This window comes from Drosophila gunungcola (genome assembly GCF_025200985.1).
Source record: "Drosophila gunungcola strain Sukarami chromosome 3L unlocalized genomic scaffold, Dgunungcola_SK_2 000003F, whole genome shotgun sequence".
Classification (NCBI taxonomy): domain Eukaryota; kingdom Metazoa; phylum Arthropoda; class Insecta; order Diptera; family Drosophilidae; genus Drosophila; species Drosophila gunungcola.
The window spans coordinates 2,568,129-2,594,685 of NW_026453179.1; the positions used below are offsets into that span (position 1 = coordinate 2,568,129).

General features: G+C 42.8%; 5 protein-coding genes across 19 annotated transcripts; 2 read left to right on the forward strand and 3 right to left on the reverse strand.

The window, feature by feature from the left end:
• Positions 1–420: 420 nt before the first annotated feature.
• Positions 421–4,075, reverse strand: LOC128258659 (probable basic-leucine zipper transcription factor Q). Its single transcript, XM_052990404.1, has 3 exons — positions 3,650–4,075; positions 3,409–3,582; positions 421–983 (listed from the first exon to the last, which is right to left on the reverse strand). Exons 1-3 carry the CDS (start codon positions 3,935–3,937, stop codon positions 621–623), a joined length of 825 nt encoding a protein of 274 aa, XP_052846364.1. The 5' UTR covers positions 3,938–4,075; the 3' UTR covers positions 421–620.
• Positions 4,076–5,557: 1,482 nt separating this feature from the next.
• Positions 5,558–19,810, reverse strand: LOC128258904 (PDZ and LIM domain protein 3). Of its 15 annotated transcripts, XM_052990888.1 has the most exons (9): positions 19,470–19,766; positions 18,882–19,030; positions 17,619–17,922; positions 9,880–10,080; positions 9,192–9,271; positions 8,558–8,629; positions 6,806–6,965; positions 6,243–6,281; positions 5,558–6,182 (listed from the first exon to the last, which is right to left on the reverse strand). In XM_052990888.1, the coding sequence occupies exons 1-9, from the start codon at positions 19,584–19,586 to the stop codon at positions 6,096–6,098; spliced, it is 1,209 nt and encodes a 402-aa protein (XP_052846848.1). In that variant the 5' UTR covers positions 19,587–19,766; the 3' UTR covers positions 5,558–6,095. The 15 variants fall into 15 exon arrangements, with proteins under 15 accessions (XP_052846848.1, XP_052846850.1, XP_052846851.1 ...); XM_052990890.1 differs by lacking the exon at positions 9,880–10,080 and having other exon boundaries at positions 19,470–19,772; XM_052990891.1 differs by lacking the exon at positions 6,806–6,965 and having other exon boundaries at positions 19,470–19,768.
• LOC128258903 (cell division control protein 6 homolog) lies at positions 10,730–13,519 on the forward strand. The gene is given in 3 exon segments (XM_052990887.1): positions 10,730–11,059; positions 11,062–12,337; positions 12,705–13,519. Coding segments are annotated over 3 exon segments (2,025 nt in total). The 3' UTR covers positions 13,124–13,519.
• A 2,432-nt stretch (positions 19,811–22,242) lies between the features above and the next one.
• LOC128258536 (TBC1 domain family member 13) lies at positions 22,243–24,120 on the forward strand. The gene is made up of 5 exons (XM_052990186.1): positions 22,243–22,405; positions 22,475–22,554; positions 22,615–23,087; positions 23,225–23,748; positions 23,809–24,120. Exons 1-5 carry the CDS (start codon positions 22,386–22,388, stop codon positions 23,921–23,923), a joined length of 1,212 nt encoding a protein of 403 aa, XP_052846146.1. The 5' UTR covers positions 22,243–22,385; the 3' UTR covers positions 23,924–24,120.
• LOC128258535 (cytosol aminopeptidase-like) lies at positions 24,065–26,218 on the reverse strand. Its single transcript, XM_052990185.1, has 3 exons — positions 24,959–26,218; positions 24,442–24,906; positions 24,065–24,385 (listed from the first exon to the last, which is right to left on the reverse strand). The coding sequence occupies exons 1-3, from the start codon at positions 26,012–26,014 to the stop codon at positions 24,245–24,247; spliced, it is 1,662 nt and encodes a 553-aa protein (XP_052846145.1). The 5' UTR covers positions 26,015–26,218; the 3' UTR covers positions 24,065–24,244.
• Positions 26,219–26,557: the final 339 nt, after the last annotated feature.

Genomic DNA, 26,557 nt, shown 5'->3' on the forward strand with positions numbered 1-26,557 from the left:
ATTTTCTTTACTCACCGACTGTTTAAAAAAAAAAACATTTTTTCGTTTAATTTCGCATTTTTGATAAGTGTTTCCAAAATTGTTCAAAAAACTTAGTTGAAAATTAATAATTTTGTTTTAAATGCCAACCGTTTTAAAGTACAACAATTTTTCACCACAACTATACATTGTTTTGTACGAAAATTTAATTTTTTTGAGAGTAAAAAGTTGTTTTTTTTCTAAAACAAATTAAATCTACAAAGTGCAAATCGGTTAAAATGTTTTCTTCCTTGCTATCGCAATTAAATTTTAAGTGTATATTTAAAATTAATTGCACCCTGAAGTTATTGCTCTTTTATTATTGTTATATACTTTTAACTATTGCATTTAAATATAGTTGTATTCAGAAAAACGATAAACAAAAGAAAAAACGCATGTTAAGTATTTCGAAATTTTTAATTTAATATTCTAAACAAGAAAGTCGAACCTAAATGAATGACATAAAATAGAATAATGTTATAATCTCGTGCCAATCGAGTCTCGGCATATTTACAAACTACATGGACTTGCGGAACTTTCAAGAGCGTTTCGAAAAGAGTCTCCGATCTGGTCCGATCGACTCCGACTCCGACTCCAACTGCCTACTGGTACTGGTGGTACTGCGGCTGCTGCTGGTGCTGCTGATGTTGCTGGTGCTGATACTGCTGCTTGCTGGGTCCGGAGCTGTACTCCTGCTGGGCCTTGTGGCCTCCGGCACGGAGCAACTGCGTCGGTGGCGGGGGAGTGGGGATTTTCACCACGATGTCGGTGGGCTCGCGAATGACCTCGGCCTTGAAGCCCTCCTTGGGATCGGCGGTGTACTTGACGGTGCGGATGAAGCCATCGGAGTCTACTACCGAGTAGCTGCCCTTGATCACCGACCCATCGCGGATCTCCTTGCGGTTCTGGTAGTTGGTGAACTCGTCGTCTTTCACATCGAATCCAAACTGGTACGAGGAGTTTTGCTGAAAGACATAACATTTAAAATTTACTAATGTATCCCTTAAAAAAAACCATCTTATTTAAATCTGATTTACTCGAGAAAATAAAATATAAACTTCTCTGCATATATTTAAAAGATGAAAAACAAAAATAACATATTTTATCTACAACATATTTTTTTTGAAATAAGCTATATTTTTGAAGTTTTAAAGTATATTAACGTAAACTTAAATACAGTTTTGTAAAGATATTTTATGAAATTCTTTATTTATTTTTTTGTAGAATTTATTTTTATTGAGATAATATCCATTGTTATAATGAAATTAAGCTCCATACATATTGTGTTATAGAAATATTATAACCAAACCTGAATTTAAACGACTAAAGCAATTAAACTTCGCTTTATGTATAATCGTAATGTTTCTAATAAATACAGTATTTAAAGATAAACTAAAATCGTTTCTAGAAACTCCACAACAATACCAACTATATTTCATCTACTTCCTCTTAAATCTTGAAAGGTTTCCGTGACATAATTGGCAATCTAAAATGTACTTAAATTTGTTATGGTATCATATTGATTTTATCGTAGTGCAATTACTTTTTTTTATAGAAATAAGATCACATTGAGCACGTTGCGGGGTGGGGTGGGGTTCGATTGGGACTTCAAATGCGTACTGCAACATGGTGCTGACCCACTTTCGTGGCTGGCTGGCCCAAAAAACGTGTCCAGACAGTGGTTACGTCAGAAGCCGCAGGCGCATGCGCGTAGGCTGTAACTCCGAGTAACTCCAAGTAACTCAAAGTCCCAGATCACGCACAAGTGAAAGTAATTTGGAGCTGCTTGCATATTTTAATGGTCCGGGCGCACGGAATCAAAGTGCCGTTGCAGCGGATCAGCGGATCGAACCGATGACTGCGGCTTATGTAACGACGACCAGGCGGTAGAAGCACCACCCATAAAACTTCGAGGCTTTGGATAATTTATGCACAAGGTTGGCGATTTCCCCCTCTGTTTTTTTGTTTTTTTTTTGTTTTGTTTCTGTGAGGATGTAACGGCAGCAAGACCTTCAGTTGGCCAAGTCGTTTCCATCGCAGATTAATGGCAACTGGGTTAAGGTAACCAGAAGATCGTGGCTCAAAGGCGTGGCCATCGATCGATTCCTCGATTCTGTTCAGAAGCCTTTGGGCCTGACGTGGCCCAAAACAGAAAATGAAATACCCAAAGAACTGCAGGCCGAAAAATGGAAAGGCAAAGCCAGTTGGCAAGCCGGTTCTAATGCGTGCACTGTGGGAATGGGACTTGGACCCCGAGTTGCAGGTCTTTGGGACAGGGGAGCGGATCGGAATTGGGGTATATGGGTCGCCTTTGAAAGTGATTGTCTGGCGGAGAATGTAGTTACCAGCGGCAGTGTCATATTTAAGGCATAAAAACAGCATCGAGCCATACAAACAGCAATATCTAGTGGCGACTTCAGGTTGAACTTGTAAATGGCACCTCAGTGGCTATGCAGATTTAATGGGGCTCATACAATATGGCTCTATGTGGAAGTGCAACTAATAAAACCGCATTTGAACTACAAATATATATATGAATATATATTTAAATATTATGCCTTTTACCCGTTATAATTAAATGGAGATTAAAATCGACTATTATTTTTCAAGACTCATCTGCCATTAATTTTAAGTGGTTAAAAAGATGACATGCCATCTGAGCACCTTAACCCCACCTCGTTAGCTTGATGCAGCATTAAGGCTGATGGATTATGCTCACTTTGGCAACGGATATTCGCCAGCTTCCGCATGCAAAGGCCATAAAGCAATCGCCTATGGCTGCCAAGTGGCCAAGCGGACCGGACCAGGAGCGAACTCGGGCCAATGAACATGCACAATGCAATCACACATATGGCCATGGCCAAATCCACACTGTTGCCGAGCGTGGTTAATGAACCCCAAGTCACATTACCCTCCCCCGATCCAACCCCCAATGCCATTGCATGCTTCAGTTGTAATTATGTTGCTGTTGTATATGTTGCTAGTGTATATGTTGCTGTTGCAGTTGCTGTTGCTGCTGCTGCTGCTGCTACTGCTGCAGTGAAGCGAAAAGGAAAGTGCGCGAAAGTCCCACTTGAATGCGAATTCGAACTGTAGATCTGCACCGCAAATAGAGTAACATTTTCAATTTGATATTCATATATCAACATGGTTATCGTATTTTTTTAAACTTCTAATACCCATTACTATTATATGGTTTTTCTATTGGACTGTGTTTCTAATCCTATCATTTTAAGATATTTACACAAATTTTCCCATCATTAAATCACAGTATAGACAAAAACACATAAAAACAATCCAAGCTAAAAAAGCTCTTGTTATAATATCTAAATTGTAATGCAATAGATCTCCCCCAAAGACATGTTGTTTTTCTGTGTGTTCAAGACTTACATCATCGTATTCCTCCTCCTCTTGTTGCTGCTGCAGAGACAGCTTTTGCTGTCCTTTGCCGAGGATCGAAGTGGATGGTGCTGGGTAGGATTGCTGTTGTACCCTGCGGGGTGGCTGTGGGGCAGCCTGAGGTGCTGGACGGTAGGCAGACTGCTGTGGCTGCGCCTGGTATTGCTGGTAAATAGTTAAGGGCCCAAATACATATAAATAAAAATTAAAAATATGGAATGGGAAAACCCACCTGATAGTCCCGCACAGCCGGTGCCACATATCCCTGCTGCTGCTGCTGGGCACGAATTTGCTCGGCCACCGTATCCTTGATCCTGATTTGCTGGCCAGAGTTCACATACTGCTGCGTCTGCTCCGAATTCTGCTCGTAAATGGGCGTGCCCTCGTGGGGCTGGGCTTGCTGTTGCTGCTGGTGTTGCAGTTGCTGGTAGTACTGCCTCAAGTAGGCGGGGTCCACGCCCTGCTGTCCGCTGACAAGGCCGCAAAGGGCCAAAGTGGCCACCACAAGCAGGATTTGCATGTTACTTAGCTTATGTTTCACTCTCAACCGACGGAACACGGACACTCAAATGTTAATTTCAATTCAAATTCAAATTCAAACTCTAACTGAAACTGAAACCTCGGCGGAGCCACAAACGTATCTGCGCTGGCTGCGGACCCAAATTGCACTTTTATATCGACAAACAACGAGCGGCAAACAGTCGTCTCTGCTCTCTCACTCTCTTGGCCATAATGTGGCTCTCTTGGCTGATTTACAACAGCTGTTTTTGGGTGGCCAACCTCCCAACCCATCCCACATCCCCAACTCAGTTGTCACTTCCGTTCAAATCATAGTTCCTCTACCCTCGACCTGGGCCATTGTTAAAGGCTTTTTTTCGGTTTTTTTTTAACACTACGTGATCTCGGCCAACAGCTGTTAACTTGGCTAGCAGAGACATTAGTACCCAAAGAGGGGGGGTGTTTGAAAACTTTCCCGAATTTGTAATATACAGCACCCCCCACACACTTCTGCGGTATTGCAACACATTTTCCAGGCATGCAACGCAATGCAAATGTAAATTACATTGCGGTCGACTCCTCCATCGTGCCAGCTTCAACTGATATTCCATGCAATTGTCTTGATGGCTTCCCATTAGATAATCATGCCCAATTAATCGCTTGGCTCGAAGAAGAGGTCAATGCGATTGGAGGAGCCACACCCGAGTCAAAAATCGAATCGAACCCAACAAGTGCAGAGCCGCCTCGCCTCCATTGTTACTGACCCAAATAGATGTAAACGTTTTTTTTTCTATCTATCTATACTATCTATCTGTATATAGATGTATCTGAATCTGTAGCTGGCGTTGCGTTTGCGTTGCGGTTGAATGGGTTCAAACGATCTTCGATGTCGCCGATTGCCAAATCTTTTTCTGCACTCTAAGCCCTTTGCATGCGAACGATCATGTGATCGTGTCATTAAACCCCCATAAGTCCTACTCTGAATTTGATATTTGATTACAATTGCCACAGAGCATTAACTATTGTTGATGTTACAGTTGTCGTACGCTCTGAATTTGCATCGGTTCGAAGTCGACAAGGTCGTTTCGGGGGAGTTCGCAATCGAATGGGGCTGAGCTCAGGCTGACCGTTTAATGGGATCGCACTGACATTGTAACAGCTCGGTAAAAACAAGAGACATGAGAAAAAGAAATATGAACCACACATTTGTGGCTTACTTAGCCGTGAAGTGAAAGTACATTATGTGTTGCCGACAATTGTTATGCACATTACACACGTACACTCTCGAGTGACTTATTTCCATTCAAATTAAAGCCAAATTTATGGGTACACTCATTTCTCGGCCGATGTGTGCATATAGTTTCAATATAAATACGTTTAATTGCCGGAATGATTGATGGAATAAGTGCAGATTTGCAGCGTCATGTTATGCAAAGATTTTCGGCTACTCTTTGGGTTCGCTTGGGTTTTGGGTTTGGTTTGGGCTGGGCACTACTTATGTTTTAAAGAAGGCAGACAGACAAAAGAGCTCGTCATATTCAAATCATTGTGATACAATTACACTGCCGTTGAAATGTTGAAATGTTTAATGCAAATTATATCATACATAAAATATGACTAGTTAATGAAACAATTAAGGAACTTTATCCAATCAAATTCACTTTTATTAATTAAAACATTCTTTATACCTATTACATTCCATGACTAGAATCACTCGACATTAACACACCTGACGGCTGTTAACTTAGAATCAGCATAACATAAACATAACTATAAATCAAAGGTTTCGCTAATTTAGTTTACTTTTCTTTTTTATTTAATTTTATATAGACTTTCTATTGCATATGGAGACAGTAAATAGGTTGAGGCGGAGTTAATTTGTGTTTAATTTTAGATATATCATAAATTTATTTCGATTCCAATCGTTTACCAAACCAATTTATCATTAAGCTTGTTAGTGGTTCACAATTTCCTGTCGTTCTTCATACAAATAATTGAGTAAGTTAAACTGAATTTCATAAAAATCCGCTAAATATGTTAGGAGATAAACAACTGTCGGTGCCGGCAGCAACTGCAGCTGATGTTGCTGATGTTGCTGTTGTTGCTGGTGTTGCTGGTGTTGCTGGTGTTGCTGGTGTTGATGTTGCTGCTGTCGCTGGTGTTGCTGCTGCAGTATGTATTTAGTATTCGGTGGCACCAATAACGCTGTACATGAGACGATTGAAGGAGCCGCTCTGGCGTATGTTCTCATCGTGGGTGTTTACCACCTAAGGATTAAACATATATCATTAACATTCAGTTAGCAGTGGTCGTATAGAGCTACTCACATTGTACGGCGGCCGGGATACTGGCGCTGATACTGGTTTCTGTAAGAGCATTTGGATGAAGTGAAGAGATAAGATCTTGCTTATAAATCTGGCTAATTCCAGCAATTTCGTTCACAAATGCAATCTCCAACTGTTATGAGCTTTTGTTAGAGGTTAGTCTATGTTAGAATGCCAAAAAAATGTGTGTGCTTGTGATTTGGAAAATATACACAGAGATGGGGTTAATGGATGTTTAGTGTAGTTCGATGCCAGCCGATGATCGACCAAAAAACCAGGTTAGTAACACTACTTTCGGACCCGTTAGTCGTCGTTACAGCGCGTTAACATAGAGACACACAGAACACTCTGTTGACCAACATTGACATTGACACAGAAAGAGAGACAGCGATATACGAACAGAGAGAGAAAGATAGATAGATAGACTTTGTACAGGATGAGCTTGAGAATCGAGCGATATTGTCGGATGCCTTCACATAGAGTTTTGACTGAGGTCGGGTTGATTCGGTTTGATTGAGAGATTTGCTTGATTTTTTTTTTTTCGAACGTTTGGCGCACGATCTTACCTTTCCTGGAACCAATCTATTGGGCTGATAGACCCTAGTCTGCACAGGTATGGTTACTTCCTGTGGCGCGGCATTGCCGTAGTTGCTGTAGCCGCCCTCTTCTTGAATGGCTCTGTAGGTATCGCTGTTCCTGGGATCGTACTGGACAGTTTTCTTATAGCTGCTCGATGGCAGTGGTCAGTGATTCGTAATTCAGATTCGGGGGATTTGCATTGAGATCGTTGAAAGCGCCGTTATTTTGGTCAATTATTCGTTGGTTTATTTTGTTATGCAAGTTTTCAAAAGTTGTATTTTTAAATCGTTTTATTGTTGTTGGTTAATTGAGATTCATAAAAAATATATTGGTTTGTTTTTTGGTTTTTTTTTTTTGTTTTTTTGATTTTTTACATCGGTTGAGTAGCGTGAGACAGAGTAGTGAGAGAATAGAAAGAGAAAACAGGATGTGCACAAAATACGTTAGAATTATTTTGTTTTGTTGTAGTTGTAGTTTGTTGTTGCTGTTGTTGGTGGGCAATAGTGGTGTGCTTCGTTGTCTTGAAACTGCACAGCATACTCCTCAAACGGATTGCGATTAATAGGAAACTCATTAACAAATTCCTTACGAGCTAGTTATTAAGAGTAATCGAACAGAACTGCATAACAAGGTGCGAGATTATACGGTTTCTAATATTATTTGATGAGTTGAAGCCTGGAGATCGGTTGGGTTTAAGGTGGTTAGTTAGTTTTGCATGGTTAATACTGGATGGGTTGCGGGGTGTTCTCATGAATAGGAACTTTCAATGCTGTCTTTCAAACATTTCGTAAATATAATTCAGCAAACGTCTTTTAGTTTTGGATTAGTCTTTTGGGTTTTGGGTGGCAAAAAAAGGAAGGTAAGGGACTTTCAGCAGGGACTTTCTTGAAAAAGGGGAGGTTGGCTCTTTGTCTAGTAGAATTGGGAGGAGTTTTTGGCTACTATTTCTTTGATCATTTGTTTTGTTGATACAGTAGTTGCAGTTGTTGCTGGCGCTGTTGACGTTGTTGCTCATGCAAGTTGGTCTTTTTGCTTTTGTTGCTCCAGAATTACACGTTTTTGTTCCAGGAAAGATAGATCGATGAAAATTCTAACATTAATCGTGCAGCTAAGTTCTAAATATATATGGGTCTAAGAGCTAGAGTGGTATAGTCTGGATTGGGTTAAGCTATTGACTATGGATATAGCACCTGACCTACCAAAGAAACCCCTTCCCGATGTTCCTGCGCCACTTTTGCCATACCTTTCAGATTGTATTAGCCCAAACCAGAAAGCCTCAAGACAAACAAAGTTCGTTGGGGTTTTCGGTGAAAATAGTTTCCCGAAGTACACATATTTACACAGTATGGTTTTCCATATCACAGACTCGAGTCATGGGAGCTTTTCTTTGCAACAGGAAGAAGTAGAGGAAAGTTTAGGAAACATATATATAGACAGCAGAGCACATGCAATCGGGACTTGGACTTGTGTCGTGTTGTTTCTGTTGTTCTGACATAGATATTGCATCTGGGTTTAAGAGACTATATATAATAAAGTTGTTGTGGTTGCGGGAGACAACAATAATCGAGGGTTAATCTGTACAGACAGGCGGGGAAAACATGGGAATCATATTCAATTTGTCTCAAGGCAAGTTCAGGTTCAATCTCAAGTTCTTGCTCGTGTGCTTTCCATATCAAAGTGAGAAGGATTCAATCAACGAACGAAATCAGGCTGTGCTCAAGATATGAATTTACTTTTACCCGTCAAGCTTCGTTGGCAAAGGACGATGCAGAGGACTGTCCCTCAAGCGATTGCTTTCGCTTGTGGCGAAGCTACAACAATACACATAGAATATATATATTTATATATAGAGAGAGTGATATATATATATATAGCAGAGATCCGGCAGTAGGCAGTAGTACATACAACATCTATGGACTGGTTTATTTATTCGCTTGTTTGATTGTGTGTTCGAATGTGTTTCTCGTTTTGTGTGTGCTTCGGTTTAGTAAATTTCGTTTCGACTTCGATTTTGTGGCTTTTTGGGTTAGTGGATTATGGCCGCAGCTTAACCAGGAACCAATTTCGGGTTATGTGGACCTTAGGCTACTGCTACTCGTAACCGTGTTCGTGACTCGCTTATTAGTTTCAAGCTACTAGGCGCTTTTCGAGTAGCTCTCTCTCTCTGGCAAAAAGAAAAGCTACATCAAAAATTTCGAATAGTTCTACGCAGATTTATTAAAATATAGCAAAATCAAAGAAAAGAAGCGTAAATAATAGGCTTAAATGTTCAATTTGACAAGCGTTTTTCAAAATTCAGATATTAGTCGTTTTTCATTGTATCGAGCTAAGCATAAGAGTTTCCAGATGGTACATTTCTGGGTGGCAACTTACGGAACTGTTGATCTGATGGTGTCCTCGATGTTGTTGTTGGAGTACAGGCCGATGGGCGAGTTGAACTGCTTGTGGAAGACCTGCGATCGGAAGACAACCAATTGGTTAAATATCATGTACAAAATAGTTGGTTTAATACAAGTAATACAAGTAAATTTACTTATCTTAACTTTCATACTTTTAATGGTCCATTTAAATAAACAAAAATGGAAATTTTAAGATCCTTTCCAAAACTATTTAAAAAAGTATACATTTTTCCAACTAATTTTAGCTATAACGATTATTGAAGATGACTTTTTATAATTAATTCAAAGTAAAATATAACTCAATTGTATCACCAATTAATATATTAATTAATATAGTATTATAATGTTTTAAATCGGATTTTAAAGTTGTTAGGAAAAAAAGTGGATCAAGACTGGCAAAATAAGATTAATATTTTGTAAATTCCATACATGTATACCTTTAAATCTTCGTAATATTGTATAATAAAACGATTAAATATTTATAATTAATTAAACAAACAAATATTCTATGAATGGGATATGATTAAACATTACACAATTACAAGAGCAAAATATTGCTACTGAAAACACCCATATAAAATGTAGAATTTCCCGTATTTTCGCTTTTTCTCACAGATTATATTTTAGTTTGCAAAGCTTAAAGGAGTACCCCGTGTACTTACGCGGCCAGTGTCGGCCTCCGAACCGACCACCTTGTGCAGCATGGTGTCGGCCACGCGCTGCTTCATGATACTGTCATGGTAGTCGTGTCCTGGGTGGGCGCGCACAGCCGGGTTGGGATAGTGCCTCAAGTAGGACTCTGTCGTGGGCGCATCCTTCTTCACTTTGGCGCCGGGCAGGACCAGCGGAGTTGTCCGGTAGGGCTGGAAAACGGATCGGAAGCACACCACACGTGATCAGTCAAGATTAACGACTTTGTTTATGCCGAAATGGGTTGGCCACACACACATTTGGCAGCCGTTGTGGCAAATGATAATATAAATAAATCAGCGAACGATTACCAGAGTTTTGTTTCGATTCTAGAAATCCTCTGATCTTCGCCCACTGTGCTAGGTGTTCGCTGGTTGAGCGTGTGTGCGTGCATAATTTTTATATAGCAAAATTCCATTTTATGTTCGCCCGTTTATATACTTTAAAAATATCCCACAGCCAGAGCAAATATTTTAGGCGCTTACGTAAGCGTGTTCAACGTCCAGCGTTTTAAAATTTGTATCTGCTGCGAAACGTTTTTATTTTTACCAGGCAGTCTTCGAGCGAGTGTGTAAGTAATTTAATATAGGAGGCGGTTGGCTCTGGTTTAAATGTTGTAACTAAGCGCGCCTTATCGATAAACGATAGGCAGTAAGCAGCTCTGGGCCAGGGCTGCCACCCTGCTGAACAAGGCTCAAACAGCTGTTGCTCGGGGTGAATGGCAAACGGGTTTTGCGCGCTTTTTTAACTGTGACTGAAAATTGTAATAATTGACTAATATTAAGTAGTAACTAACTGCTGATTTGCAAAACAAACGCTTAAATGGCTGCCGTACGACGCTCCACGCGATTGAGTAGCATCAGCAAGGCGGCCGCCGCCTCTCCGCTGCCGCAGTCGACGCAGACGCCGCGTCGCTCGGAAGTTTGGAAACGCAGGCAGCCGAAAAAAGTACTTGCCGACAGCGACGACGAGGAGGTGACCTATGACCTGACCCGCCCCGTTTCAGAGAACAACGAGAACCGCAATCTGCTCAACAAAATGGACAAGACGTCGCGCCGCAGGACCTCGCAGGTGCTGGTGCAGGCCGCCCCACTGGAGCACCCAAAGTCGCCACGCAGCAGCAAGAAATCAGCCCAAACAGCCCAATCAGCTGGTATTTACGGGCCAAACGGGCGGAGCAGAACCGAGAGGCCATCACGATCTTCTTGGACGACAGCGAGGAGGAGCAGGAGGCGGACCTGCTCCATGGCTCACCACCCAAGCAGCGCAAGTTGCAGCCACTGCCGCAGCATCTAATCAGTCCTTCGAGGCTGCTGGACAGGCTCAGCATTGACGAACGCCAGGAGGAGGCGGAAAACCAGACTGGCAGGGAGCTGGAGAAGCCTCTGGCCAAGCAAGATAAGCTCCAGCAAGACGTTCCTCTTGCCCAGCAGCAGGCTACGACTCTAGTCAAGCAGCAGGAGAAACATTTAAACAAAGAAGAACCAAAGGAACTGGAGAAACCTCCAATCAAGCAACAGCAAGAGAAACCTCCAATCAAACAGCAGCAAGAGAAGCCCCCAACCAAAGAGGAACCGCACCAGGATAACCTACCCTCGCCTTCCCGCAACAAATACCAGAACGCCAGACGAGTGCTCAATAGCGCCGAGACCCAAAACCTGCCAGGACGTGAGGCCCAATTACAAGAGCTGCGTGAATTCTTCAGCAGCCATCTGGAAAGTCAGACCTCGGGCAGCCTCTATGTCTCCGGACAGCCGGGCACAGGGAAGACCGCATGCCTATCGCTACTACTACGAGATGCGGATTTCTCCAAGCGCCTGCAACGCGTGTACATCAACTGCACCAGCATAGCCAGCGTGGGAGCCGTCTACAAGAAGCTGTGTGCTGAACTCCAGCTGAAAGTCAATGGTCGCACTGAAAGAGATCACTTGGAGGCCATACAGCGGCATCTGAGGACGGCCAAGCGAATGCTTCTGCTAGTGCTCGACGAGATCGACCAGCTGTGCACCAGCAGGCAGGAAGTGTTGTACACTATTTTCGAGTGGCCCGCTCTACCCAGCTCAAGAATTCTGCTAGTTGGCATTGCCAATAGCTTGGATCTCACAGATCGGGCGCTGATGCGCCTGAATGCCAGGTGCGAACTGAAGCCCCGACTGATGCACTTTCCACCCTACTCCAAGCAGCAGATCGTGGAGATCTTCAAGTCGCGTCTGGCCGAGGCGGAGGTGTTGGACGTTTTTCCGCCCGTCACCCTGCAGCTGCTGGCCGCCAAAGTGAGTGCGATCAGCGGGGATGTGCGCAGGGCTTTGGACATCGGACGACGGGTGGTCGAGATTGCCGAGCAGCAGAAGCGCGATGGCGAAAAGGAGTTCAACATGAAAGCCCTTCAACTGGAGGGCAAGGACGCAGTGGAGGCCAAAGAAAAGCAAGGTAACTACATTGTCCTTGAGTTTTGTCTAAATTGTATATCTAAAAATTTTAAAAACCAAGTATTTTAAGCTACTTTGCTTAGCTAATTTTGCTTAAAAGTAAAGAATCAATAATAATCAAACAAACTCAAAGACCAAATAACAATTATTTACCTGACAAAAATACAAAATATCAAAAATAATTACATTTTAGGCAAAAAGGGAAGTAAAAATCATGTAGTATTTAAAACAAATGGATAAAACAAGCAGAATAAGCTAGTATAATATTTTGAAGGGTTATCAATAAGAAGGAAATAGTTGATTTGTATCCAAGACTGTCGTTCTTTGTATAAGAAAGTATAATACATATTTTTTTTCTTTTATTTCAGACACTTTGAAGCCCGTACAGGTCACCCAAGTGGCTGCTGTGCTGAACAAAGTCTACGGAGCCTCGCAGAATCTGGAGGAGGACATTGAGGCCTCGTTTCCGCTGCAGCAAAAGCTGATGCTGTGCACCCTGGTGCTGATGCTGCGCAACGAGCGCAACAAGGACATCAGCATGGGCCGCCTGCACGAGGTGTACAGGCGCGTGTGCGCCAAGCGCAACATTCTGGCCCTGGACCAGACGGAGTTCACCGGAACCGTGGATTTGGTGGAGACGCGGGGCATCCTGCGCATCATGCGCAAAAAGGAGCCGCGCCTGCACAAGGTCCTGCTGCAGTGGGACGAGGAGGAGGTGCACGCGGCACTCAGCGACAAGCAGCTGATCGCCTCGATCCTCAGCGACACCGCCTGCCTGGGCAAGTGACGATCTGGACGATTACCTCTGGGAAATTATGTGTGCCAGACACAGACAATCCGCTGGCTAATTGCGCATCTCTCTCATTTTCATTCACCTTGGGGACGAACACATATATGAATAAGAACACTTTTTGACGCTAATTTTAAAATTCGTGGCTGGCGCAAGCACTGAAATATTTTGAAATATCATTTGAGGGTCACTTTCGACATTTTGCTTGACTATTAATCGAATCGAGTCTTTGGGACTTTGTGTGTGTAATAAATTTAAGTAAATGTTGCGCCCATCATCTATTTCTAATCCGATCCGTTGACCAATACTATGTAGACAATTCGTTTCCTGTTAGCCCTAAGAAAATAAGAATAAAATAATTCTGCAGTATACAAAACGCAAAAGTGAAAACAATTTCCACTTTCGCTGCGCCACAAGTTTTGAATCTATTGGGTCGTGCCAAAAATTGTGAAAATAGTAGGGAAAGTCTGCTATTGTTTTTTCGAGGGGTTTTCAGATCGTTCGAGTCAAATTAACACCAGTGTGGGCTTGTGGCCATCTCGACATGAAATTAATTTCTTTTATAATCATTTTGTTTATTTATTTGCTGGCTTATTGTTGTTTCTCCTGCGCTCTCTGGCTCTAAAAATATCCCCCCGTTTGGGTGGTATGAATTACATTGAGCACACAGGCAAGAGCGCAATGAAAAATATGTTTCAAAAACTCTGGCTGCCTTTCGACGCGTATTGACGAAAGGGGAACAAATGTTTGAATAATAAGCTATATGAAGAGAGGCGCAGAGAACCGCCAGTCAGATATATGCATGAATATACCTATAGCTGTGCTATATGCCGTTCTACATTCTATATTCTTCATTGTTAATCATATATTTCTGAGGGAAAAGTAAGACATAAACCTCGAAAAATATACACGTCGCTTGGTTGTGGCACTTGTATTTGAACTTGAATTCCAAGAGCAAATTTCTGACGGTAAAGGTGAAATGTTTCATATGGATTTTCGACGATTGTCAGGCATTTAGAACCTGTCTAGAAACCTTTGTTTATACATAAGTGGGTGAAAAATTAATTAAATCACAGTATGACATAGGATTGCTTTTATATCACAAATACGGCGGAAAAATCTTGTTTGCTCATCAAGATTTAAATGGATTTAACTCGAAAATATACTCTTTAAATTTTGAAAAATGTTTTTCAAAAATACCACATTTTTTGTTTTATATTTTTAAGGTTATTTCCAGAATATTTTGTTGTTTATAATGTTTTTATTTATTTATTCAGTTTTAAGCTTGAGTTAGTGGTTCACTTTGTTGCTTACTTGATATTGAATGCATTCATTGAGGTCTGGCTGCTCCTTGTAGTAGACTGGGGATCCGTTTTTGAACTGAACGTACTCCATTTTTGTAATGTTTGTGTGTGTTTGGGTTTTAATTTAAACTCCTTCGCAGGGCAGAATTCGAACAAAATAGAAACGAAAAATATTATAGCCAGGGACAATTACGTAATGGAAGATCACGTCAGTTTCGAAAACTGATTTTTGAAGTAATTTTTTTTTGGTTATCGATGCTAGTAGGGTTATTTGATTGGTAACTTGCTTTTTCGGCACGTTTAAATCAACGCTGCAGCTGGTGAGATCGTAGATCGTTTCACTAGGATTCACTACAAAAAGGATGCTCGAGCTCGAGTCTTATATTGTTGTTTATTTTTCAATATTCCGAACGCAACTGATTTGAAAATTTTCAAATGCTGGCGAATTATTGCTATTCCGACTGCGCGGAATTCCAATTTGTCTATATAGCCGCCACGGTATTGGTTGGAGAGTGTCCGTCTGTCTGTCTGTGTGAGCCATAGCCACATAGAAAAAGTGAGTGCTGACGGTCAGAGGCCGTTCGACCCACGCACCCACACCAACCCACTTCCATCCCATCCCATCTCATCCCATCCCATCTCCTCCCAAATCTTATATATTTCGGAGAGAGAGCTGAGATCCTTTCAAATATACAAAATATGTTTTTGTGCAAATAGCTTGTTCACCGAGCGTAAACTCGGGCAACAACGAAAACACAGCGTATAAACTTGGACTTGGTGTGATATATATTTATCTTCTTTAATTTTTTCTTCCCGCCCACGCTCCTTTTTCCCCTACCCCAGCGGATGTTGTTGTTTGTCCTGCCGCCCCAGTCGAAAATTATTCACATATAAAAGAAAATATCTCGCGTATATGTTTTAATTGCTGCTTTTGTGGAGCAATTTCACATACCATTTTTTTCGCATTTCGAATATTAGGCATAAATATTTATCGGGTCCGAGGTTATTGTTTTGCCCGCATGCAAAATCGCAGCCTCAAAAAATGTGAGAAATATCTTGCAGATTCGCAGCTAAGTTATTGATTTGCTCAGTTTGTTTTCGCTGATTTGCACTGACAATTGCCGATGGTTCGCAGATTTGTCAACCGATTCTGGCAGTTCCAAAGACACAGCCCATCGTTATTGGCATTGGCATTCTGTATTTTCTCTGTCTGTCATAAGCAATTGACATTGGAACTGGGCATTGGGCAAATCATTTGATGTTTATCACATGACAGGCCGAAAAACACACGAGCAGGTGTAATTAGCCTTGAAAGGCTGGTTGAAAAAATTTCAAGTTCGATGGAAGATTCAAGGAACGCATAACTTACATGGAATTTTGTTTTTCCCACTGCGAAGGTTGCATTTCATTCGACTTTAGGAACTATTATTCTGGGGACTCAAATACACTTGGAGAAACTATAATTGTCAGAGTCAAACTTCAATAGCTCAAACCACCATCTGCCATCAAATAAGTTTGGGGTAAAGAGACTTAAAGTTATGAAAATAATTTTACCAGATAATAAAATAATTTTACCAGAAAAAATCGATTCTAAGTTCTCTTATACCCCTTATTTAAAATCAACTGAAACTTATAAAGCGTATAGCATATTTAAAACACCTTCGAAAAATCCAGTTCAAAATAATTGGAATTTTTATTCAAAATTTGTTAATGGAATTTAAAAATAACATTTTTTTTTAAATTTGTACTACTACTGCTAATTACTTCATGTGTTTTGCTAACATTTGAATCCCTAATCTCTTCTTTTTTTTTTTTTTTTGTGTACCCACGTATGTTTAAAAGAAAACGATCAATAAACAATCCGACTGATGGTTTTTTGGAGCATTTTGTGCCTCTAACAAAGCGAAATTAAGAAAACAAATAGAACGCATTCAAGGTACATATTAACCATAAATTAGCTGAAGCAAGGTACAATAACCCCTGGGAAGATAATGCCCAGAATAGACCAACTTTCAGTCATCAGAGGTCACCAGTTCTGGAACTTTTTCTCAGCACCACCTTCTTCACACTTCTGTATGACAAATCGTCAAACATTAAAAACGTATAGGTAGAGGCACCTTGATTTTTATTTCGGTGCCGCACTGGCAAACACAAAGTTGCGACCTTGGCAAGTGTCTTGATTCATTAGCGGCGTCATCTGCGGGTGAATGGGAATGGGAATGAAAATCGGACTTTTGGAGGGGGGAGGTGCTTTCATTGGCATTGCCACCGCATCACAAGGTGGGATGGACAGTGGATCAAAATATTCTCCTTGCACCCTCGCTCACCTGCCCAAAATAGCTTCGAAATGTTTTCTTGTTTATTTGCGTCTTTGCCTTTTGGCATTTTCCGCAGAGTTTTTTTTTGGGGGCGGGCTCTTCTCTGTTACAGCTTCTGACTTGTATTTGTTTTTGTTTGATTTCTAGCCAATTTCCACCTGCGCACTGCGTCACTGGCCTTTTCCTGTTTAGCGCCCCCCTCCCGTTCTCGATCTCTGGGCTATATTTAGCGGATGTAAGCAGCGGAACCTTGACCACCAGCATTGCTGCCTGCTGATGTTTCAATATGTTTAATTTACAAAAAAATACGAGTTTTCTACACTTCACGAATTTTTTTACATACACATTTTCAGTAGCAACATACACTGACAATGAAATTGACAAGAAAAGTTTTTGTTTTAGTATCCCTTTTTTAAAATTTAGTTCGAACTGAATAAATTTTATTTTCACATTCATTTTACACAAATTTTACGTTTTCGCTTGCCTAAAAGTATGCAACATTCAAATGACCGCTCAATGGTTTGTAAAGTCTGTCAATGTTTTGGAACATTGCTTTTAAAAAATTCATAAACTAAAGAATTTTACTTAAAAAGTTAAACAATGTTAAAATCGATTGAAAAATAATATGGAGCTTTAAGCTAAGCAAAATAATTTACTCTAGTGTTTTAAAATGTTGTATATAAATGCAAGACTTATTGTAAAATGTTTTTAAAGAATAATATTTCGGTTTGTTCTTCTAAAAAATAAAACAATAAATGTATCACTATCACGAATCACTGAACACTGTCAATGGTTAAATGTATTTAATGTCACTTCTTATCAAGTACACGATTTCTTATCACATATTGAGTTGTTTTTGAATCCACTCACCTGGTTCACAATGGCAGCCTGCTCCTCGTCGACATCCTGTTGATGATCCCGTGTTGGTTTTGGAGAGAACACAGTGGATGGCACTTCATATCCGCCAGAGGAGTTCAGCTGGGGAAACACAGTCTGCGGCAGAGTGTCCACTGGCATGTGCAAAGCCCTCTCAAAGTGGCTGGGTCCGGGCAAAAAGGGGGATGGACCACGGTGGGGCAACATCTCCGGACTAGCCGGCGGCAAAGTGGAGTTGCTGCGTGGTCCAGATCCTGCCTCTTGAGTGGCTCCCTGCGTGTAGGCGATTTTGTTGTCCCTGGAATTTTGGAAATTAATACTTGTCTCACAACGTAACTCAGACATATGAAATCAAAGTCAATTCAACACGTTTTCTAATGAAAAAGGATTTTGTATGGTACCTACAGCTTTAACAAAGTCCAACTCCATACCTCGAACTTCTCTTACTTAAAAGTTTTCGTAAATTGATCTAGTTTTATTTGCAAGAGTAAGAATCCTGCAAAAACTACTAATTCTTGCCTTAAAGTCTCCATTAAATGTGTTTGATGGTAGAAAATGGGGTACAACTAAATTTTGCACAAAAAAATGTTGAAACATATATTGTCGTTTTATTTGCAGAAATGCTCTCTACAATTATCATAATTAATGCTTTTACTATTAACGAAAGAATAAATAAACATTTTTATTTAAGGTTTTTGGTATCCGTCATCCGAACGCAGCTTGCTGACAAATATATTTGAAAGTATAATTCTAAAAATTGGCTGCTTTGTTAATAGATCGTAGATGAAATGAAACAATATTTCATAAAAACGATACACCAAAAAAAAAATGTTCATAGAAAGTAAGCTATTTTTATATGAATTTTAAACTATTGTTTATGAGAAATTTCGCAATAAGGTGAAAATAAGATAAATACCACTAAAGAATCAAAACAAAACTTTAAAAATTCTAAAGAATCAAAATAAAACTTTAAAAACAAAGCTAAAGCTTATAGAAAAGAAACCAAAAAGTATAGGGACTTTATTAATTAATTCATTAATTAATCATTAATTTTAATTCTTATACTTTTATTCTGTGGTTTATTTTCAAAACACTTTATCAAATCTAAACTACCAGTTGGAAGTATAAGTATAAGTTACCCAAGATCAAAATAAAAGTTATATTTTACTGTAAGCAATTTGTAATCGACCTGAAACACATGAACTGATCTTTGATCTCACTTGTTTTTGTTTTGGGAACACGGATTTCCTGGCTCACCTGTGCACCACCAGGCGGATCTCGTTGCCAGCACCGCGGAACAGCTGCTGTGCATCCGCATGACTCAGGTCGCGTGCGTCGTACTCGCCGATCTTGGCGATGATATCGCCTCGGAGCAGCTCCCCGTGCGATGGGCTGCCCACTTGCACCTGCAACGGAAGGTCATTCGAATATACACATTGTATGGGGTCTAAGTGCAGCCTTGACATAGATTTATGGTTGCCTAAATAGATGCAGACAGAATTATGATCGTCAGACTCCGAGTGTTTACGTTGCACAGGGGCAGGAAAATTAGGAAAATTCTTCTTGGGCACTTTTGTTGCGCCTCAATTAGTTTTACTGGCGTCGCGTTTTGGCAACGTTGCAGCGCGTTTTTATTGTTGTTGTCGCTGTGCCCGTTTCGCTATTTTGATTTGTTGTTGTTTATTTGGGCGCTGAGAACAGAAAGCGGAGCGGGGCACAAAGGCCAAATCGCTTTTCGCCTGCGCCGTGCATTATTTTGATGAATGGACCACAAGCGACCGCCACCACCACAGGGCGACAAAAGAGTGGCGGCACATCTCTGGTTACATAAGGCTTGTTACCCACCCTGGTAATTATCAGCGGCGTATCCAGATCGTTGCCGCCCACCAGGCGGATGCCCCAGGGCGTGGCCTGGCCATCACGCAGCAACACCACCGCGAACTCATGCAGCTTGGGACTCATCCTGTGGCGATGATCGAATGATTCCGGATCACTGGCTCATCCAATCGCGTGGAGGAGGAGTTCACCCAAATTGCTAATTTGTTTATTATTTATCTGGCCTGCGAGGCGCAGGCGGCGCGAAATTGCAGTCCGTTAAGCGTTTTGTTCGATCGCAAAGCTGCTCAAGTACTAATTTTAAAATACGAATTGTATTCCTTTTTGCAGCAGCAGCAACAGCGGCAGCAGAATCTTGGTATACCACGAGTACACTGCGCCACAAATGTACACCGTACATATATACAACTTATATCCGCCGGCAACGGCGACTACATGCTGAGAAACATGAATTCGATTGGCGAATCCTAATCGTTAAATGGGGTTTTTTCGCTAAGAGTACTCTTAATATCTCAGGGAGGTTGTTGCTTATTTGAGAAAAATCAGACTTAAGTTTCACAAAAGATAACATGCCGTATACTTAATGTGGGCTAAGAATGGAAATTACGCATACACAGGGTTTATAATAACAATTGTAACAAACAAAAGAGTGTGCAAAAACCACCTTAAATTCATTAGTGTTTCCCCACATTGCTCTCATTGTTTAATTTGGCTTGTGCCCTGCATTTCTGGCATTCTGCATTTCGTTGGCCACATTTTAGGGCAGCACTTGATCCAGTTTGCCAGCTGACCCTGAAGAAATGAATGCCACATGTCATCATCTGACAAGCGTTTTGATGAGCCTGCCCGATTTAAAAAAAAAAAAATCAAGTATCTGGGCATCTGTTTTTTTCGACATTATTAGCTATTTTATTAGTTTTTTTTGTTTGCCCAGACTTATTTGCCGAACGATGAGGCAACCGAGAGTCTGTAATTAAATTTATTTACTGAGGCGATCCTAACACAACAGCAACAAATTCGCCACTCTTGGCCAATTTAAACAGACTAATCATATCAGATTTTTACTGCATTAGTCAATGGAAAAGTCTACGTACAACGTGACGTATAAGCAATGTGCATGGGTCAACGGTTGAAGGACGTTGGTTTGCTGCTGAATATTCCGCCTGACTCTCAGGTTTTTGGCAGCAGTTTTACTTTTTACAACGGAAAAATCTTTTCCTGCCTTGCGCCTTTCCGCTGATATATACACAATATATGGCTTGCCATTTCATTTTTCATTTTATACATTCTGTTTTCGGCACTTTTTGGCTGGTTCTTGAAATGTTTTTACTATTTGTGGCTTGAATTGTTTTCATTTCATTTTCAGTGAGATTTTGTGTAACGTTTCTGAGTGACTTTTACCCCAGATCAGCCCTGAGGGGGCTCTAAATCGTTTGAATATCCTAACCGATTGCATTGCGAATTGCGTCAATTTGGTGGCAATGGAAAAATAGATTCCATCCATCTTTTTGGGCCATGTTTTTCTTTGTCGCCACCATAAGTGCAGCAGTGGCCAATTAATTAGATTTGGCTTGACAAATTTACGAGCAGCCAGGGGCGAAATGTTATTGAACTGATTTCTGAGACGGCCTGGTGTGAATTGGGGCCACAAATACGAGAACACACATGCGCGATGATTGACAAGTCGAGCGATTTAAGGGGGGGTTGTTCTTCGCCTTCTGTTTCTGGGGTCTTGGACTCACCCCCACATTCGGTTCATCGGCGAATCGGACAGCGCTTCTTCAGCCCGCTGCTGCTGCGCCGTCGGCAAGGGGGTGCCAGCTGTGGCACTTGGGGCGGACTGGGGGGTGGCTGGGGCTGTGGGCGGTAGTAGGATGATGGCAGCTCGTAACCGGGCACCTTCCAGAAAGCCGGTCGCCTGTATGACGCGGACGACGCCGCTGATCTGCTGGTCGTCATTGCTGGCCAGCGACTAGCGTAAACAAAAGAAATGCTCCGCACATTCAGAAATATGCGCTAAATTCTACTATTCGAACGCGTCTGCTCGCGGCTGCGTGTGTGTGTTCACTACTAGGCAATTCAAAAATCAAATAGAAACACACGAAAAGCCAGAGGAAATGAGCGCAAACCAAATATTAATCACTCGGTAGGCAGGTGAATGAGTGCGGAGCAGGGAATTATGAATCATGGGAGGGAAATCTTGTCAGTTATAATATATAATTAACTGCTCTTGAAACCAAAACTACACATATAATTTCGCTATTTGAATTTAGAATTCAAGCAATGGCGCTTATAAGCTGAATGGGCAGCATTGGCTTTGAAATGATAAAACACGGTCTGGCTACATTGAAATTTTGACCGAACAAATCAAAGGCGCACTCAGCAAAACAACATGATCACTGATCACTAATGGATTATTACAAGCAATTTGATCAGTGATTACTGATTTATCAATGATCATGTTGTTATGCTAAACGCGGCCACAATCAAATTTTATAGGGGGTTTGTTAAACAGTAAAAACAAAGTAACTTTGGAAAAAATAAGAAACTAAGTGAACAGTTTTACCCAAAAACTTTAAAATGATTTTTCTCTCATAAGTTAGGCATGCATATTTGTTTCCTTTACCTTTTCATATATTTTAGCTATTTTGTGTCCTTATGGATTTTTTTGGGATTCCCATAGGAAACTCCAGCTACCCAGCGTTGCCAGACTCTCAGCTGTTCGCTTTGGTAGCAAACATCGATTGTTGTGACTAACAATCGATATTTAGTTATCATCCACGTCCACCACTATTATTTTGTTGTTGCTGTTTGTTGTGTTTATCTGTGAGTTTCACCCAGCATTTGAAGAAGATAAAGCCTTGGCTAATTTCACATGAGGGTACTGCATGGACCCAACGAAGCCCCGCCCAAATAAGCCACAACATGTCTATTTTCAAGGCGCGGTACGTCTATATTCTTAGGTCAATACAAGCTGGCCTAATAAACAATGACTTTCACCACCCACTTCGCAGAGTCAAGGAATTTGAGGATGTTTTGGCGGCTCCACAGGATTTGATTGACCTAAAGCAATTGCGACGACTTGCATTTAATGGTAACAAATCATAAAGTGTCTCTAAAAAGAGCCAGAAACTGATATACAAACAATCCACAGGTGTGCCCGATGTGCAAAGTTTTCGAGCCCTCACCTGGAAGCTTCTGTTGGGCTATTTGGGCCCCAGGCGCAGCAGCTGGACCACGACGTTGGCCCAGAAACGAGCCCTGTACAAACAGTTCATCGTGGAGCTGGTCCTACCGCCAGGGCACTCGATCAATGGAGACGGAGCTGACGGAGGAGACGGGGACAAAGCCGATTCGAGGGGCGTTGGCCTGCAAGATCATCCACTGAGCGAGGGACCCGAGAGCCGCTGGAACACCTTCTTCAACGACAACGAGTTCCTGCTGCAGATCGACAAGGATGTGCGCCGCCTGTGCCCGGACATATCCTTCTTCCAGCAGCCCACGGAGTATCCCTGCGAGATTGTGGTCCACAGCAAGGGAGAGCACGGACGCAGGCTGCACGAACGGGTGGTGCCCACCGTGCTCAGCTCGGCGAATGTGGAGCGCAAGGGCCTGGGCATGACCAAGGTGAGTTTCGCACCGGATTTGTGCTAGTCCATAAGCTCAGAATGTGTTATTTTATGCATACCATGAGGACTTTAGCAGCAAGTAAGTGAGCCAACTTCAAGATGCCCTAAATCTAACTAGCTCCATGGCTTTCGTAGATTAATCTGATCACTAAACGCTCCGTGGAGAACTATGCCGCCATGGAGGAGGGCCAGGAGGCCCACTGGGAGGTTGTGCAACGCATTTTGTTTATCTACGCCAAGCTGAATCCCGGCCAGGGATATGTCCAGGGCATGAACGAGATTGTGGGGCCCATTTACTACGTAATGGCCTCGGATCCGGATCAATCATTTCGCGCTCATGCCGAGGCAGATTGTTTCTTCTGTTTCACCGCCCTGATGAGCGAGATTCGCGACTTTTTCATCAAAACCCTGGACGATGCCGAGGGCGGCATCAAGTTCATGATGGCCAGGCTATCGAATATGCTGAAATCAAAGGACCTAAACATATACGAGCTGCTCAAGAGCCAGGAACTGCACCCGCAGTACTACAGCTTCAGGTGGCTCACTCTGCTCCTCTCGCAGGAGTTTCCACTGCCTGACGTGCTGCGCATTTGGGATTCCGTGTTTGCGGACGAGCAGCGCTTCGAGTTCCTCATCAAAATATGCTGTTCCATGATATTGTAAGGGAAACTAGCTAGCTTATGATAGAAAGCCAAGACTAACTTTGGTTTATTTTCCAGAATCCAAAGGGAAACCATTTTGGAAAACGACTTTGCCTCGAATGTTAAGCTGCTGCAAAACTATCCACCCATTGATATTAATGTTGTGATTACTCATGCCGGGTCGTTGGCGTAGCACACGGCCAATAATGCATCCATTTGCCCAAATGCTTGCAAAGCCCCTTTAAGAAAGAATCAAGCAATCAACTACAATTCTCGTTAGCCCCAATCTTCGAAACGCACCTTTACAGGAACTCCAATAAGTATACACCTATAGTTACTTTTTCATATGACTTATAATTTGTATGTCATTAATAAACGAAATAATTTTAACATTCTGTGGTCCCAATTAGATAAAGTCTGAACGTTAAAGAAGTCATAGGTTGGTCAGTCGTTAAAAGAACACCGATGTAAGTGTGGCATCGTCTGATAAAACAAGTAAACGCCGTTCGAAGGATCATTTGTTAAGCTTGGGAGCCGTATCCTTGCATATGGACTGCGCAATAAACTCAATGAGTGTCCTCGTTGGCCGTCCAGCCATGCCCTGTCGCAGATACTCGAACTCGTCGCCGCGCGTGATCATCACATTGGTGGCGTCCTGGGAGGAAAATTATCAATAAATGCAACCGAATGGCTTACAAAATCTGCACTTACAATATGCATCCACTGACCGCAGGGCACGAATTCCCGCAGGAAGGCGGCGGCCTTGCAAGGACGACCTCCACGACCAATGCCGTAGTTCTGGACATCACTGCGTCCGCCGGCACGCACCGCCTTGCTGTAGTAGTTCCACAGAGGGAAGCGCCACACGCGATCCCCGGTGTGCATGCTGGCGTGCTTGATCTGCTGCCACAGGATCTCCGAGTTGGTGAACACTCCGCAGGCCGCCTCATCCAACGCCTGGCGCATGTATCCCGAGCAAGTACCAATGTCAATGATGCACTTCGGACAGAAGTTCTGCCCGTAGAGCAGGGCATCCGCCAGCACGAGCACATCCTCGTGGTCTGTGCACTGCACCTCAATGGTCTTGCCGTTCATGGATTTCACCATGTCACCCGGGCGGAAGGAGTTGCAGCCAATAACATTCTCGCACAGAGGGATCAGACCACGGATGTTTACCTAAGACCGGGATTATAAACACAAACTACCTTAACTGGTGCAAGCTACTTACTGGCAATCTAAGTCCAGCCACTGCTCTACAGGTGGCCACAACCACTGCTGCTCCGGTCATGTCGCCCCGCATGTGGAAGAGCTCCTGCTTCTCCTTCAAGCACAAGCCACCCGCGTCGTAGGTCACTCCCTGACCAACCAGCACGATGGGTCGCTCCTCGGCACAGGTGCCGTAGTAGCTCAGTTCCAGAAAGATGGGTGGCTCGCAGGAGGCCTTGCCCACCGCCAGGAAGGCGTGCATCGACTGGCTCTCGGCCCAGCCCTCGACCTTCACCTCCACGTTCACTCCGGACTTGCAGAGCACCTCGACGACGTTCTGGGCAAAGGCGGTGGGGGTCAGCAGGTTGGAGGGCATCTCCTGCAGCTGGCGGGTTAGATTCTGGGCAGCAGCCTTCTGCAGACCAATGCGCCATCCCTCGATGTCGCAAATCTCGTCCTTGGTGGCATACAAATCGATGGACGGAACCGACACCCGCCGCTTGGGATCCCTCAGCTCCTGGTAGATCCAAATACCCAGAGCAGCTCCCTCCGCTGCCGATTCGGCATGGCCACAGTTCTCCACCTCGATGCGGTCCGTGTCCAGTTCGGCGAGTATCCTGCAGGCATCGGCCACCGATCGCCGGATGGCCTCCTTCTGCTCGTCCAGCACTTCGTAGGGATTGTAGCCCAGGCACTCCTTGCCCAACCCGACGACCGCCACCGCCGAGTAGTAGGGAACCCGCTCGGGCTCCACGGCGAACAGGAGGCGGGTCTCGCCTCTCTTGGGCATGGGTCCCGACATGCGCAGCACCTCCAGCAACCGGCCGTGCGTCTTTTGCACATTGTACCTCCAGCCGGTGGGCGTGAGGATGCCGGCGTCGTTCTTGTCCTCCTCGTCGGCGTATACGCCTACGACCAGGCCACGAGATGGCGGATCCGCGCAGATCTCCATCTGCTGGAGCTGCAGCATCTGGTTGATCGCCTGCGAGGCGTACTTGCGATGACGGATCACCACCTCCGGCCGGCGGATGGCGATGGTACAGGCCCGGGTAAGCGCATTACGCGAAAAACGAAACATTTTGCTTGAAGTTGAACTTAAAACTTTGATCAATGCAAAAGGAAAACTTGCTCTTCGATTTTCTGTGCCACCTTAAAATATTTCATAGAATTTTTCACCCAGATTAGCTAAAAATGTGTACGTGTTCAACCTCGAAACGAATAAAAATGATACTGAGCTGTTCCTATGTGGCACCTCTTCGACGTGGCACTGACAGAGAAATCTAAAAGGCTGCTAGATCTACATATACGATCGTTTGGGCTAAACACTTTTCGTATGACCATGCCTGCTGCGGCTTACACTGTGGAAAGAATTTGATTCAATCGAGTGCTAAAATAAGCTAATTTTACAAGCTTAGAGAGTTGTATTCTTTGTAAAGTATATACATATATTTCTTTTTGTTGATCAGGATCAATGGCCGAGTCGATTCAGCCATGTTCGTCTGTATGTCTGTCCGTCCGAATGAATGTCGAGATCTCGGAAACTATAAAAGCTGGAGCTTTTGGATTAAACATGCAGATTTTAGTTATGCCTTCGCAGCGCATGTTTATTTTAAAACATGAC

What these genes read in the sequence shown, in the direction of transcription:
- LOC128258536 (XM_052990186.1), top strand. Translation starts at nt 22,386, where the DNA reads ATGTCTATTTTCAAGGCGCG. An exon ending in GCGACGACTTGCATTTAATG is followed by an intron (nt 22,555 to 22,614) that starts GTAACAAATCAT and finishes AACAATCCACAG; the next exon opens with GTGTGCCCGATGTGCAAAGT. An exon ending in AGGGCCTGGGCATGACCAAG is followed by an intron (nt 23,088 to 23,224) that starts GTGAGTTTCGCA and finishes TGGCTTTCGTAG; the next exon opens with ATTAATCTGATCACTAAACG.
- LOC128258535 (XM_052990185.1), bottom strand. Translation starts at nt 26,014, where the DNA reads ATGTTTCGTTTTTCGCGTAATGCGCTTACCCGGGCCTGTACCATCGCC. An exon ending in TGGCTGGACTTAGATTGCCA is followed by an intron (nt 24,907 to 24,958) that starts GTAAGTAGCTTG and finishes TCCCGGTCTTAG; the next exon opens with GTAAACATCCGTGGTCTGAT. An exon ending in GCGGTCAGTGGATGCATATT is followed by an intron (nt 24,386 to 24,441) that starts GTAAGTGCAGAT and finishes TTTTCCTCCCAG; the next exon opens with GACGCCACCAATGTGATGAT.
- LOC128258904 (XM_052990888.1), bottom strand. Translation starts at nt 19,586, where the DNA reads ATGAGTCCCAAGCTGCATGAGTTCGCGGTGGTGTTGCTGCGTGATGGC. An exon ending in CGCCGCTGATAATTACCAGG is followed by an intron (nt 19,031 to 19,469) that starts GTGGGTAACAAG and finishes CTTCCGTTGCAG; the next exon opens with GTGCAAGTGGGCAGCCCATC. An exon ending in ATCCGCCTGGTGGTGCACAG is followed by an intron (nt 17,923 to 18,881) that starts GTGAGCCAGGAA and finishes CCAAAATTCCAG; the next exon opens with GGACAACAAAATCGCCTACA.
- LOC128258659 (XM_052990404.1), bottom strand. Translation starts at nt 3,937, where the DNA reads ATGCAAATCCTGCTTGTGGTGGCCACTTTGGCCCTTTGCGGCCTTGTC. An exon ending in CGGCTGTGCGGGACTATCAG is followed by an intron (nt 3,583 to 3,649) that starts GTGGGTTTTCCC and finishes ACTATTTACCAG; the next exon opens with CAATACCAGGCGCAGCCACA. An exon ending in AGGAGGAGGAATACGATGAT is followed by an intron (nt 984 to 3,408) that starts GTAAGTCTTGAA and finishes TATGTCTTTCAG; the next exon opens with CAAAACTCCTCGTACCAGTT.